General features: G+C 40.1%; 1 protein-coding gene across 3 annotated transcripts in view; it reads left to right on the top strand.

Moving 5' to 3' along the window:
- pex14 (peroxisomal biogenesis factor 14) overlaps window positions 1-8022 on the top strand; it is a 42798-nt gene extending 34776 nt beyond the window's left edge. The window contains exons 8-10 of one of the 3 annotated variants that reach the window (XM_058643626.1): window positions 3619-3710; window positions 5439-5892; window positions 7246-8022. In XM_058643626.1, the coding sequence (XP_058499609.1) occupies window positions 3619-3710; window positions 5439-5892; window positions 7246-7269 (570 nt within the window). In that variant the 3' untranslated portion in view covers window positions 7270-8022. Of the gene's footprint in view, window positions 1-3618; window positions 3711-5438 lie in introns of all 3 variants that reach the window. The other 2 variants (XM_058643628.1, XM_058643627.1) reach the window with 2 other exon arrangements.
- The last annotated feature ends 7619 nt before the right edge of the window (window positions 8023-15641 follow it).

Genomic DNA, 15641 nt, shown 5'->3' with positions numbered 1-15641 from the left:
GTGTTTGCCCTACTGTCTCAACTCACTGATCGTTCTTTTTATTAGTGGATCCCACATAGAAGATTAGAAACCGCCTCTTTGCTTGTGTGAGACACTCTGCCAGTGGGAAAGTGCATAAATAGAGTGAAATCAATTGCATTGTACCAATGTTTCCACTCAAAAACCCTCCTCTGGGGACTTCCCTTTGAAACTAATTCCATCATAAATATACATGTGTTACACGAAAACACACTGCCTGCCGACGGAGTAACTGTGAATTAATTTGCCTTCAGACTCTCTTAAACAAGGCTTGTTAAAGATCTTATCTTGTTGCTAATGGTCCACAGGCATTTATCTTCATTTATCCAGATGCGCTGCCGTCCTTGGGTGCTGCTGGAGTTGATGTTCTTTTTTTCCCATTTGTTGTGTATGTGTGTGCGTGTGGATATATGTATGTGTTTTTTTCCTCCTTTTTTCCTCAAAGCACTTCATTAACCAGCAAAAAGGCTGACCGCTATCGCATAGACATATTACTTACAAGGCTTTTAAACCATTTAAAGGAAATCTTTACTATGTACAGTATTTACACATTAGAACATAAACACAGCCAGTGCAATGGTGGTTGATGATTTAATAGGTGGCACCTCTGTCGTAGTTGTGTTCCTGTTTTTGGTTGGTTGCTTCATTTGTCATGCCTCTGCACTGGTGACTGGTGTTTTTGGGTTGTCTGTCTCTTCTTGTGAATGCAATATCTCGGGAAGCTAGTGAGATTCTTGTGAGAGTTATACATCAGGGATAATGGAGAAAGTAACTTGAAGTCAAGAATGAATTGTTAGTGAATATTTAGGTCTCTAAATGATTCACTGGAATAATACATTTAAAAATTTGATAGCTATGACTTCCATTTCCATAAAAAAAACAAAAAACTATGCACTTATTAAACTACTTCAAAGTTTTCACTGTATATATTTTAAGTCTAAACAAACATGAAAATAAACAGCAACTTTGCCAATTGGTAGACGTAAACAACCATGAGGTGGTAATTCTAGTTTTTCGGATGTATATTTATCCATGATGCACAGTTCATCTGCAATTATGCTTTCCGTCCTGCACCTGTACACCAGGATGTGTGAAAGAAGTCAAACATTACTCAAAACAAGAGCGTGCTTGTTCAATTCTCAGTTCCCTCCCAAATAAAACCACAAAGCTTTGTCTGTAGTCTGTAGGACAGTGTTATCACAAGGTAGTGAACATACACGTTCATCTTATTACTAAGAGAAAGCGTACATAAAAAGTTTTGAAGTATGCACAGTAGTAAAAGGTCTTTACCATCTGCATTAGTTCTCATGTAATTATGCAATGTAATCTATGTAATGACCATAGAGTGCTCATTGTTCACAACATCATGATGCTCATTGTTCACAACATCATGATGTTGATGGGTGTTGTGGCTCACATGATCCTATTTTACGATTAATTCTATAGTATGTAAAAATAGTAATAATTGTAAGAATAATAATTCAGAGGTGAAGCTCCATGTTCTGATTTTTTAAGGTATGTGTCTTTTCAGAGCTGTTAAATAATTTCAGAAGTCAAATATTCTTATCACAAACTGTGTACTCCATCGGATATGTGTCAGTAATTCAGCCAGGCCTTCTAAAATCAGATTCTAAGCCGGCAGCCTACTTAAAATCTCTCCAGTCACCGATAGTCCACCACCACTCAACCCACCTAAGCACCCACTGCACTTAACACAAGATTATTCCACAACGTGTGTGTATAAACACTGACATAATGTATCTCAAAGCTGAAATCCAGTCCTGGTCCAACATTTAATTAGGTTTCCTCAGACTTAATTAGACATATGTCAGAGGTAGTGTTGTGTGACAAGCCTTGATGTGAGATATTATATGGTGCTGCTCTGCAGATAATGCAAATTATGGATGTAGCTAGCGGTTAACAGTTATATTCTACAGCTTTTTTTCTGACATGAAGTGCATAGAAATCCTCATATTTATGTCAGCAAACAAAATATCTGCTTTGGAAATCTTTTTAGATCAGCGTATATAGCAATTCTTGCAAAATGGGAGAGAAGCAGAATCTGGCGTTATTATACTGCTGCCTTGGGGAGGCAAGGGATTAAGATGGTTCTAATGAGGTGACGACTGTAATAAGAGTGTCTTCAGCTGGCCTCCAATGCTCTCCTCCTGAAACACGGCTCCTTATCAGCGAGGTTTAGGAGCCGATAAGAGCCAAAAAAAAAAATCCTCTTTCCCGTCCTCCTCTCCTTTTCTTTCTACCCTCACTCCTCTTGCCTCCCTCCTTCTACTGTAAATGAGCCCGATCCCTTTCACATGTGATTCAATTAATTTCTTTTAGATTTAATTACAAGTGAAAGAGTTGAAGTTATCCTTCCACCCTCAATAGGGGGTCCACACTTCCTAACAAGCTTCCCATGGTGAGTCAGAAGAGTCTTAATTACAGTTTTTACTTTTCTTTTATCCCATTTTCCCTTGTCTTCTGCCTTTTCTCTCTCTCGTCTCGTCAGTCTATCCTCCTGCTCCTGCACACTTAAGCTCTTTATTTAGCAATCGACTAAGAATGGCAAGCAATTAGCTACATCACCGGTTCCTAACTATTTTTCCTTAATAGCTGAACAAGGCTCATTCATGCTGGTTCGTCACAGGTTGCATTAATCAATGGTGACTGTTTGATTTGAGAGTATAGTAGAGGTGAAGCCCCTACTTCTTCCCATTTTAGTTGTTTCTATTCATTTACTTGTTACCCATTAGTCTACAGGACATTGCAGCTCAATTTTATTGCTGCGTTTGCCTGTTGCTCTGTCACACTTTTTTTTCCTCTGGGCCTTTGTCAAAACTTGTCATTTTATAGCTACCATTGTCAAAATATTACCTATCTCTAAAATGAAAAAAAGAGACACATTTTCACCAGCAATTTGCCATTCAAATATGTTTATACCCTGTAGCATTTAAAGCTGCACCTGTTTTGTGTGTGTGATATTTTCTGGCAAACACTGCTCTTGTCAGGACCAGCAGTCCTAATGGAGACAAAAACCTGGTCATAATATGGCAGAACCTCATTTCTGACGAACAGGTTGAGTTTATGGCTATGATTTGAATTGTGTTATAGTTAAGGTTATGGATAAGGCCTTGGGTAGGCTGCCCTAATGAATGGAAGTCCTAAAATGGATAGGTGTGTGTGTATGTGTAATACACCTTTTGATAAAATGTAAAAAGAAAAAAACAAACTGCAAAGCTATGGTCTGCTTTCATGAATGGAAAAGAAGACCGTTGCTTTGGCCGTTGTTCAAGATTCTTTATCCAAAACATGAGACACCGGCTTGATTTTCTCTCAATACCATGGAAAATTATGTAAAAACAACACGATTCGCAGACTCCAGACTTTGGGAGCAGTTGAGGCCATAAAGGTGGCTGAAGTGCAATAGCTTGTTTTCCTATCTGCTGTCACCGGCTGTTGTGCAGCTTTTAGCATTAGCAATCACCATATTTGTTCACCTTGTAACCTGTGGCCTTTTTTAAACAAAGCTGGGTTTTGCATTTGACCTGAACAGTGTTTGTTCATGGTTGGGGTTGAGTGTTAATTGTGTTTGTCCTATAGGCAACATCTTCAACCAACCGCATCCTGGACAACCAAACGATTGGAGAGCTGAAGCAAGAACTTGCCTCGTTGAAGGGCTTACTACTCAGCAGGTAACACAGTGATCCTGTGTGTGCGTGCGTGTGTGTGTGTGCACATGCGTACATGCGTGTGTGCTGAATTTTGACTTCCTGATGCTCCTCATTGTTAAACAGAGATGAATTACTGTCTGTGTCAAACACATACAATGTGTTATAAAACTACTGCTCTTTTATATTAGCTTCAGTCTTAAGATACTCGATGTCAGTGACATCATACCAACAAGTCAAAAACAAATCTAAAGTTTGTTACAGAAGTTGTGTAGCTGTGTAGCTTGTTCTTGATGAGTGCATATACCAAACTTTAAAGTGAACTGAAACTGAAATTTGACATATTTTAGTCAGAGAACATTTGCTAGTTGTTTCCAGTGCTTTCAGTGCTCAGTTGTAGTCACATGAGTGAAGTCCAGAAGGTTTTACACAAGGCAAGGCAACTCTTGCATATTTGAGGTATGTGGTGTTTGAATGCTCTCAAAAAAGCCAGCAAATGAAGCTAAGATTTTTAGTACTGTACACATAGGAATTATAAAACAACCATTATGCATATGTCTTTGCAGAGTCACTTCTACAGTGGAGAATTGTTGCAGTTGGCCTGAAAGTTTGTGTTTGTGTATGAATAAATAAAATAAAAGAACACATAATGTCACATTGCTCTTCCAAATTGCACACTTAAAGCATAATCATTAATCTCAAAGATGTTTAATCTCACAGGCACTAGAGGTTATAATACTGATTGCACCATTTCTTTTACTTCACAACTTGCCTCGGCCAATTAGCATACTGCAGGCATCAGCTGGTCTTCTGTGTTTTACTGCTTTTATTGGTTAGCAAGATAACCACACATGCATAATTGTTCTTGTGCAACTTTTTGTAATTGTATGAGTACAAAATGAGAGACAACTATAAAACTACAACAAGAGAAATGAAAAATCTTCTGTGAATGATTATTTCATTCACTTATTCTATGTTAATACAAAATTGAAGTGTATTTTGTGACCATGGTTTAAAAATATCTCACCGTGTAGATCTCTTCCAGCTTGGTTCTTCAATCTAGTCAGGCACATTTCAGCTCAGTCACCCCCATTAGCATGCATGACTATGTATCAGTGTCTGTAATGAAGGCTGAAGTAATGGTGTACATCAAAAAAACGGCAAGGACAAAAATTGCCTCTGAACTGTCTAGTTGAGCATGTTTTGTTCCCCTCCTACATTCTAATCAGTAATAATCCCATCATCGTTTGCTTTCCTGGCTTCACCTGGATTCACACAATGGTAAAGACTTGAATGAGAAAATAAAGTCTCAGTATCGCCATCTGTCTCCTAACTCGTTCCTTTCCTGTTCTAATGATCCAAATCATCCCCAAAGTTTTTTTTTTCTTTTTTTTTTTTTCTAAACCACCAAGAAGTGCTGATCACGTTACAACTCAGGGTTGTCCTTTTCATCTTAAAAGCTGCAGTCGGTGTAATTAAAAAAAATCTTCAGCACCTTAACCAGGTGTGGGGAACATCTGGCAGTTTGGGGGAGGGGGATTTTCTTTGTTGTAGTTATGAGAATTGCAAAGGATGCATAGTGTGTGTTTGTGCATGTTCAAATGTTATGCATGTAGTTTTGTGGTTGCATTGAGCCAAATGATGACCGATTTGATCATGGGAAAGCTCTTTCCACAAAGTGTGATCACTGTGATGCTTTTGATGAGGTCATAGTCAGCTCTCGTTTCTCTCGTGTCTGGTCTGTTTCCACAGGAGACAATTCCCCTCTACCCCCTCTATTCCTAAAATTCCCTCATGGCAAATTCCTCTGAAGCCACCTTCAGCACCCAGCTCGCCATCGATTAACCACACCAACAGCAGCAGTGACATCTCTCCTGTCAGTAATGAGTCTGGCAACTCCTCCCCCATCAAAGATGGACACCACAACCCCCAGGATGCACTGGGAGGACCTGATGGCGCTCTTGGCATTAACGGAGATGCCAGCATTATCAGCCTCGGCGCAGTGTTGCCCCTGGACTTGAAGGACCAGGTCCGCATGGAGGTGCAAGGGGAGGAGGAGCGGAAGGAGGAGGATGATGTCAGCCATGTCGAGGAGGAGGAGGAGGGCCTAAGCATGCAGACAGAGGATCGGCGAGGTGGAGACGGACAGATTAATGAACAGGTGGACAAACTGAGGCGACCCGAGGGTGCCAGCAATGAGAGCGAGGTGGATTAGACCGCAGTACAAAGCACAAAAACACTCTCCAAACACCACTTCCTATTTCTGCTGATGGCTTTGTTTCAATCTGCTGCTCTCTACTCGCACTCATCATGTTTGTTTTAAAAAAAAAAAATAATAATAATAATAATTCTGTCTTCGCCGTCTGTTTCCACTTGTTTCCATAACATCTTAATCTTGAGCAAAATGAGGAGTAGGCATGGGCGTGATAAGACGCAAAACTGACAAATATTGTCTAGTTGACACATGGCTTACCTCAATTTACTTTTCATCATGCAAACTAAATGACTGCACGCAGAGCTGAGTACCATTTTGTGACTCTACTGACAAATGATAGGAAATAGTCAAATGAGGAGTTAAAAAAGCTGTACGCTGAACTCACGCATGTGACTTTTAATTTCCATGATTTGATCAGATAATACACAGCTTTGCATTGGTGGTGTAGTAATTGCTCTAAAGCTCATTCATACACAGACCAAAGAGGCAATGCTGCAGAGAATAGCTCTGCCATACGGTGCAGCTGTGGGTCAGGAGTCATATGTTGGTGCTTCAGTCAAAGTTACTGTGAGCTTCCAGAGAAGCATTAACACAGTTTGTCTCCCTGGTGATGGCAATAGGGGAGGACAAGTTCTTCCAGGGCCACAGCTTTTAGCCTCTTTTATGTGTCCTTTCGCATTGGTGTCAGTCTGTCAATAATTCACAAGGCCAGCAGGGTGGCATTTGGGTGAAATAAAAGCCCTGAAATTTGAGATTAGAATGTGATGACGGGCTTTGTTCCATGCCGGTGTCAGAGTGTTCATAGGCTCAAAGGAGGGGAAGATAAATGTTTTTTCCCCCGCTTTGCTTTTTCACCGAGGGCTGAATTGCACATCTCTGTGCATGTGCTCGTGTGAGGCAGGCAAGAGAACCCAGGTTGTCTACTGAGCTGTATCTGTGTCTCCAGCAGGGCAGCTGATTTGGTTTGTGAAGTATGTTAATAATCAAATGATCAACAAATAACAGATGTATTAGTTCATGCAGCTTGAAATGTCAAGGAGGCTAAAAGAGGAAATCTAATACAGAAAGCCCGGTGCATTGTATTATTTTCCGTGACAAACCCTCGGGTCCAAATTATGTATGGCCTCCTACAGTGAATAATCTTTACAGAAAACCACCACCAATATTTTGTAATTAAGCTGCAATAAGACAACAAGGGCTGCCACAGATGGAAGTTGCAGAACTCACTTGTTTCGACTCGGTGTGGAGGTGGATGGGGGAAGTTAGAAAAAAAAAATTGCCCCATGATTGAAAAGGAAAGCAATGAATGAATACTTGACTTATTGAATTACTCACTGTCTCCAGCTAACAAGAAGAGTCCATGAGTGAGAAGGAGGGATATCAGCTCTCGTGCCATTTCCACCTCCAACACATGGCCGCCATAGGAACACAGAAAAGGTAGATGGACTCTGAACATTTCTGTGCGACACCAAGTTCTTCTCTACACGTGGCTATTTAGTTATGTTCATTTAGTTCATGTGAAATGCTAACAACATTGCAGCACCCTGTAAATTGTATTTTTTATTTAGTAGAAATGAATTTGAATGGGTAAATAATTGTGGTCTCAAGACATTCAGACTCATGTGGTGTAATTTATGCTTCTGTGGTTTCAGTCCTCTGAAAGTTTCTGACCAATGGTTAAGTGTTAGCCAGAATACAACACTGTTATAAATTTGGGTTATATTTATTCTACATTAAATGAAAACGTCTGACAAATCTAATATTACTGTAATTTTATCTCTATTTTGTACATTTCTTGCATTCAGTTACATCTTTTTCTTGGAGCCACATAAGTATATTTTGAGACATACACATCTTAGTACTTGACTTCTGTTAAAAACTGCTGATTGTAAATCCTAATTGAATAGCGTATACCTACTTTGTATGTACGTCATTTCAATTAACATTAAAGAAAATGAAAATGACCATGACACACAGTTGTAAGTTGTTGATGGAAGTTGTGTCACATCTTTTTTTTGGCTTTCCATTTCTCTGAGGTGTTTGAATAAATTTAGTTACCTTTTGTGGAGCGATGACGTTTTTTGCAATGCTCATGTCAAGCAATAAAAATTCTAAATTTTCTGTTTGGTTGTATTAAATTAGACCGTACAATACTCTTTATTCCATAAGGAAACTTTTTGTCACACTGAAATAATAGCAGAACTGTACATTTTTACCATTTGAGAAGGAAAAAAAAAAATCTAAATATTCAAACACCAGTGAATTCAGAAACCATTCACAAACCAAGTCAAAGTTTCACATTAATCTCTCTGGTTCCTTCTCATTTAGATGTGATGTGTCTTTAAGACCAGATACACGTCAGTTTCTGTGTGTGTCATGAATCATGAACCACCCAGTAGTGAATTTTCAGAAATCATGACAAGGCAGGGACTTTTGCCCTTTTTCAGCGTACACTCTGGAAATGAGTAAGTGACACAGTTATACATTAAACATGTGAAGATTTGTTTATTTCTGTAGGTTGGTTGCCAGCGTCTGTCTTTGGCTTTCTGTTGTGGGAGTGCTGCCTGCTTGAGTAGGATTTCCCATTCCATTTTAAACACATTAAATATTACACAAACATATTTAGGTTTTATAGTTTTCAAATTGCTTATTTTAACTGTTTAATCTTACAGCACTCAATACTGAGGTAAGGTGAGGCAGGCAGAGAGGGGGAATAAAGAAAGGTAGTTTCAGATTAGCAGAGATGGAAGGAAAGTTAACAATTGTTCACAGTAATCGGATGTCAGAGTGGATCTTCTTGGTCATGCACAGAGAGAAGTAGCTGAAAATTACCTCATGTTTTTTTACAATGTGTTTTGTTCTGTTTGAGTGTTTTTAGACCTTTGCTATCCTGTGATCATAACCACAATGAGAAACATTTACAATGTTCATTTCAGAGTCAACGCATCAGTCTCAGCTTTACATTATCAGACTTTCCTTTTCTCTTTCATTTCCAGCTGAATGTAGTTGTACTGTTAACATCAGCTCAGTGTGGTTAAGAACAATATCTCACAAGCAGCCAATAGGTGAGCTGTACGAATGCTAGATTTGCACAATATCATGCTATTGCCAGAGTGGTTACATTTATTAATTTACATCCAATTCAAAAAGTACTGCACCAATTTAGCTGTATGCTCATGATGGATAGCGGATGCAGCAAAATTACAAACATTTCAGTATGTTTACCCGCACAGTTTAATCGAGTTGCGGCCGTAGCTGACTGAGTTGGGCAATCGGACAATTGCCTGACTGCAGTAGGCAATTGGACAATTGCGAGTTCAAGTATACATGGCAGAGGAGGAAATTGATTTATTGGCCATGTACGCCTTACTCCACCTCCATAGGTGGCGCTGTATCTCTCTATAAGCTAGTGCGTATTTAATCTGTTTCCTGTTGACCTTAAAGTCACAGAAAAACAAACCGCAAACGGCGAAGAAAAGCTCGATTTTAGTCGGACTAAAGTGTTTACGTGATATTCAGAAAACCAAATTCTTGTCTGAGTCCGACTAAAATCAGACTTTTAACATTCATGCATTCCTCCTGGTGTCTTTACTGCCCACAATGCAGCTCAAAAGTATTATGCAAGTAGCAGTATCATTAGCCTGGTAGGTAGCTACCATAAAAGGTTATGTACAATTTTTTTCCCACAATTATGTGAACTCAATGAGACCTACACACAAATTCTGATGTACTAAATTGCTAATACCCCTCAATTGGAATCCGTCCAATAGCTGCTGTGATTAAGTTCAGCTTATTTTTGCTCTGACTAATTATTGCTCGAATTCATTGCTTATCCCCACAACTATGGGCTAAACCTGAAACGCCAATGAATTCTATTTTGTAGCAAAGTTTATGGGTTTCTGTGCTCTAATAACACTATCCTACATTACAACCTTGTCTTTAAAAAAAAAACTGTTGAAAAAGCTAGTTCTTCCTTACACACGGCATTATGAATATTAACATGCATTATGAGTTGTACAGATTTAATTTATCAAGGTCTAAATGATCAATAGCGTTTCACATATTGATGAGGTGTATAAACTTCTCCGAGGTTCGATACCACATCCCTTTGTAATCCATTAACCTCTCCCTGGAGTTCAGGCCAACCTTAGATTTATAGAGACCTAGTGTAATAAATCCTCTTGTACATCATTTAGTGTCTTTGGGGATTTGCTGTGCATTCCTGTTCAGAAAGCTGTATCCATCCTACCCTCATATTTTTAATCTACGTTTTAAGATTCTTAACAGCCTCCTCTGCACTTTGTATACTTTTCCCTCTACCCAGAGCCCATATTAATACACTTCCTGGGTAGAGCTGGCCAGTTAGTCAGTAACAAGCGCTCCTCGATGTGGTAATGTAGTGAGGGATTGTTTGTCCAAAGCAACACCTTGGTTTTGACACCATTTGGCTCCCCGGTTGGGAGCCTTAACCTCATCAATCTTGCTGCTAAACGGAGAGCACTCAATAGGATAGTGTATCGACGCGCTCTGAACTCCATTGTTCACTGGAACTCAACACTCAGCAGGTTAGAGGGCTGAGTGTCTCCTTGAATCAATGCAAGTGTTGTTAGCGTGTAGCAGCTAGTCAGAGGGCTAACATGGTTCTGTCTGCAACATACACACATCATTAAAACTCCCTCAGTCCTTGAGTGTTGATCGCAAAACACCTTTTGTTTTGCACAATCATTTATGTCCGGGCAACACAGGTCCAGTTGCTCTCTCCAACATGGCTTCCAGACATCTCCAAGGGGAAGCGCTGTGAAAGAAATTTGCATAGGGAAAGGTCAGGGATAATGCAGGAAGAGGAGCACTGAGGATGAAATACTTACTCCTTCCTCTTCCCTGTCAGATAAGATGCATGTTGCAAGCATCTGTTGTAATAACTCGATGTGTGAGAAGGCCTGTAGAACATCAGCTTTTTTTTTTTTTTTTTACCCCCTCTGGATTTTTCCTCATTTATCATTTGCATCAAAACTGTGGAAACCACCTTTCAACATATTCCTATTAAAACCTTGCAATTTAGTTTTTGTTTTATCTCCTTTTTGTGCAGTCTTTAGCTTTGCTAGCAGTGTAGCTCAGGAATGGATGCATCCATCACCCAGTTTCCACCAGTATTAGTCTAGGCCAGCATAGAAGTCAAGGAGGTAGCAGCCTATTCAGCTGACGGTGTTAAGCCTGCCCCACACTAGAGGATAATTGGCCAGATTTTGGTCCCGATCTGGCCCTTCTGAAAATTGTGGGTGCATTTAGATTTTAGGCTGATTTGAACAGATAATCTGGCCAAATTGTTCTGTAATATGAGGGGTAAACAGATGCGAGAGTCTTCCCGATTTAAAATCTGAACTGACTATTTACACCAACAGTCCATGTCTGTTTATATTCTGAAATCACGTTAAATCACGCAACTTTCTGTGAATTCCTGGAATCTCCTTCCTGAAATTGTTCGATTAAACGCCAAATGTGGGGTCCTGAGTCTTGACTGGAACGTCCAGTCTTTGCTTTCTCTGGATTAAAAAATTGAAAATCGGTGACAAAGTCCGTTGTTCTTATTTAAAATCCTCTAGTGTGGGGCAGACATAAGTCATTTAGGCATATCAGTGGATCTTGTCATGTTTGCCAATATCTGATAATAAATATTAAAGGCAAAATTGAGCCATACCAATATTGTGCAGATCATATCGTAGCTTCCCCAATCTTTTACTTCAGTTCATTGAAAGAGGGAGAAAAAAAACAATAGCGTTCCATTTTTTTTTTGGTTGTATATTAACATCTATTCAACGGATTCATTTTTGCAGAGGATGAATAACTATCCTAATAACTTTGGTTTTATTTATTGTTTCCATATGTTTTTTATGTGCTGTTTTTTTTTTTCTTTATGCTGTGAGACAATATGTGGCTTTTAGTGAAATAACAGAACAAACAAATTGCTGTTAAAGGCATTCAGGGTGCACTCATTTAATAATGCCACCATCAATTTGTAACCAAATACGAGATGGAAAACTAATGACATTCTCGTCACTCATCCATTCCCAAGATAGATGGTGCTAATAGGTGTACATTAGCATGCTAAACTAAGATGGCAAACTCCATAAATATTATATACCTGGAAGCATTGCATTTGAGACCGTGTTAGCATGTTAGCATTTAGTTCAAAGCGATGCCACACTGGAGGAGCTTCCAATATTGCAGTGGGCCCTCGGTCCTGTTGAAAATATGAGTGAGCTAAGATTCATCACTGGCTCATAACTCAGTGCCCTACGCTTTCTTTTCTCTGACTGATGGCTTTTCCCAGTCGTGATTTCAGCAGTGAAAGTAAGGAAGCATGGGTCACCTCCAAAAGCTCTCCCCGCCTGTCTCTCTAAAAGCAGCTCACCCACTCTGAGTGGCTGCTGAACTCTGGCTCCTTCCTGGTGAAAATGAGAACATTTGACAAGCCAAGGTCACCAGGGGGGTTTTGCCTGTATAAGGCTTCAATCGCAGGGCCCGGTGAACACTGCAAAGTCATAAAGCACTTTGTCATCACTCGCTATATAAACTCTCAACAATCAAGTGGGATCACATTCCCTCCCTTCCACTCTGTGTGGCCTGTGTCACTTGATTTTCTCCTGGCGCTGTTTCAAATCCAAATGGAGTATGTGAATACTGGGGGGGCTGTCATGTGGAAGACCGCAGGGCCTCCTTTGAGCCTGAAGCAAAGCTTTACTAACCTGTATTGGCAGGTAAAGCACAAGAGAGGAGCAGGGTGGAAAAACAGTGGCAGGCTGTAAAAAGAGGGAAACAATCGGGCAGGTGGTTTCTGGCCGACAGTGTTTATGAACAGTTCAATAATGAGCCATGAGGAGAGAATGGCGTTCATGAGAACATGCAGGACGACAACAGGTAGAAAAAAAAAAGAAGAAGAAGAAGAAGAATGCACTTGCCTTGCACTGGCGGAGAGCAGATATGCTATTGTGAGGAGATTGGATTATCCAAAGAAGGCCTGTCAGCCTGCTGAGGGACCGCAGCTTCAGGCGGCGCAGGGGCAACAGGTGCGGCGCTGGCCAGCGTTTGTGCAAATTAGACTAATCACAGGGCCTGACTGTGGAACACCTGAAGCACGCTAGCAGCCAGGTGGACAGAGGAGGAGGGAATGGGGAAGAAGGGACATGAAAATAAAGGTGGTTGGAGAGCCAATCACTTGGCAGCTTTTTTTTTGCACTCACCGTTTGCATTCATCGGTAAATTGTTTTGGCAAACGTCATTTCACTTCAAAAATGAGACTCCCACTTCTCAGTTGAGGTTATATTTGGACTCCTTGTGCGAAATGTCTGCATCCTAACGTTCTCAAATGTGCTGTAAACGTCGCTCACATTCATTATCACGATTTGACCTTTCTAATAAGCACTGGTTTCCTTAACTTAAACCAAAATGGTGGACAAGAAGAGTGTGTTCATGTATTTGTAGCCGCCACCGCAATATTAACACTGATCGCCACGCGAGTTCTTTGTCTGTTGGCTGAAATTTTAGTCGAGCTTCGATTCACTCAAGCGTGTCTGTCCTCGTAGACTCATTAAGCACACAATACAGGGTGTGAGGAGTCAGATCTGATCTCATGTTTGTCACAGAAGACGTATCGCTGTCCGCGTGTGACTGAGGACGGATGTTAAGACCAAGAATGGGGTTTTCCTAAAAATATTAAATCAGTCAAGTTTTCTGTGAACTGAGGACATTTTAACAGCCAGTCTGAATGACTGATTTATTCATTCAGATTTAGACATTTATTCATTTAATTAGATGTAGTTGTGTTGTTGAATCACTTCTTTTTTTTTTCTTTTTTCAATGGTCTATATTAAAGTCTCCTGTGACAAGTGGCTGGTAAAGCAGCGTGGTTTGTAGCAAAAAAAAAAGAGAGAGGAAGGCTGCACATTCACTGACCTTGTCCTCCAAAATTGGCATGGATTGTCACAGCGAAACACAATCCACATTTTCATGCCTGGAGTGAGGAGGCGAGTGAGTGAAAAAAGTAATCCCAAAATCCCTCGGTGGACACCCAATGTCTTGTTTAGGACGGTCTGTGGGACTCGCAGAATTCTTTTGGTAACAGAAACCCAAACTGAATGATGGACATTTTCTATTATTAGCCTCGGCAGAATCTTCCCAACCTTTGCGTCTTCCATGCTACAAATATCACATTGCTGATGTATTCCATATTAAATTACTGCGTTTTAACTGAGCAGGGCTGTGCAGTGTCTGTTATCAACAACCATAATGTGGAAGATTAGCACACACATGATGCCCACCTGTTGCCCTGCTCTGTTTTATGAAGGTCACAGCTGTGATACTGAAACCGGTCTTTTTAAAGGCTTGCATGATGTTTATGAGCCGCTGCTTATATTCAAGAGTCATTCAACAGAAATAAAGATGATTGTTAACACTTTCTAAATGTATTTCAACAGTGTGGCCAAACAATAGCAAAACCCTCAACCTTATTCCGCGAAGTACTTGAGTGAACTCTGAAGAAGAAGAAGAAGAAAAAAAAAGAAAGAAAGAAAGAGAGTGACATTTGCCGTCTTGCACAGTTGTCACATTTCTGTTTAACTCGTGCTATTTCAAGTTTCCCCTCACTCCCTCCCAGTCAGTGTCACCTTCATGGGAACATGGGAGCTGTGACGTTACTGCTTTTTTCTATATTTTCACAGCAAACGTATTCACTTAACACCAAACAAGGTCAAAAGAAATGTTTTCATGACTTCTCGGTTATAATTAATTAACCACAGTTAACCCGGTTTTGGCAATCATTCACTTTATGCAGTTATTTTGTCACTTTTGCGCTGAGAAAATGTGTTTATGTTTTATTTTGTGCAGGGAAATGTGGTTTGAAAGCAGTTTTTACAATGAATTCTTCAATGAATGAGTTGAATAATGTCTGCATTTAAAGGAGTGTTAACTTAATGATCGTTTGTTTCACTTATTTCTGAAGATACTGAGCTTAACAGTTTGGGGAGAGGATGCAATTTTTAGACCATCGCTTTAATTCAAATATTTGGATTGGTACAAAAAACACAGAGCTGTATGTCTTTTATAATCCTACACTTTAAGTAATATGACCACAATATTTTTTATGTAAGTAATTCATTAAGGCACATGAACACTCAGTGTGAGTGAGGTCATCTTTTACACATTCAGAAAAAAAAACCTAGCATTCTTTTATGAACAAGCACATAAACCACTTAAAGCCCATTCAGAAAAAAAAAATAATAATAATATTTTCCCCCACTGAAAATGCAGTTGGAAGGCTTTCCCTGCATTAACATAAGAATGAGTCACACAGCGCTGGTTTTACAGCTCTGTCAAACGCTGTCCGCTCTATGTTCCAGTCGTCATTGCTCTACAGGAACACCGTGTCGTACCGTTCCAGCTTATTGTCAGCCAATATGGCAGGCTTTTCCCCTGAAAGAAAATGATCCCATTCCCCTCGGACTTGCGTCAAATCAAGCAAATTTACAGCTTAGCACTTAAGAAGTTCTCGGTTTGCCAAGAAAGCAGCAGCAGCAGCAGCAGCAGCAGCAGGCCTCTAGTCCAATTCAGAAGCGAACTGCTCGGAGGGTAATGGCCGCGTGGCGACGGGCCAGACTGGATCAAGCGTTACATGCACTTGTTTCTGGTCACTGTCTGCTACTAGTGGCTTGTTCTGTTGGCAAATGTGTGTTTAAATGTGGGGA

The sequence above is a fragment of the Solea solea genome, chromosome 11 (genome assembly GCF_958295425.1).
Source record: "Solea solea chromosome 11, fSolSol10.1, whole genome shotgun sequence".
Classification (NCBI taxonomy): domain Eukaryota; kingdom Metazoa; phylum Chordata; class Actinopteri; order Pleuronectiformes; family Soleidae; genus Solea; species Solea solea.
This window is presented reverse-complemented; position numbering and strand designations above follow the sequence as displayed.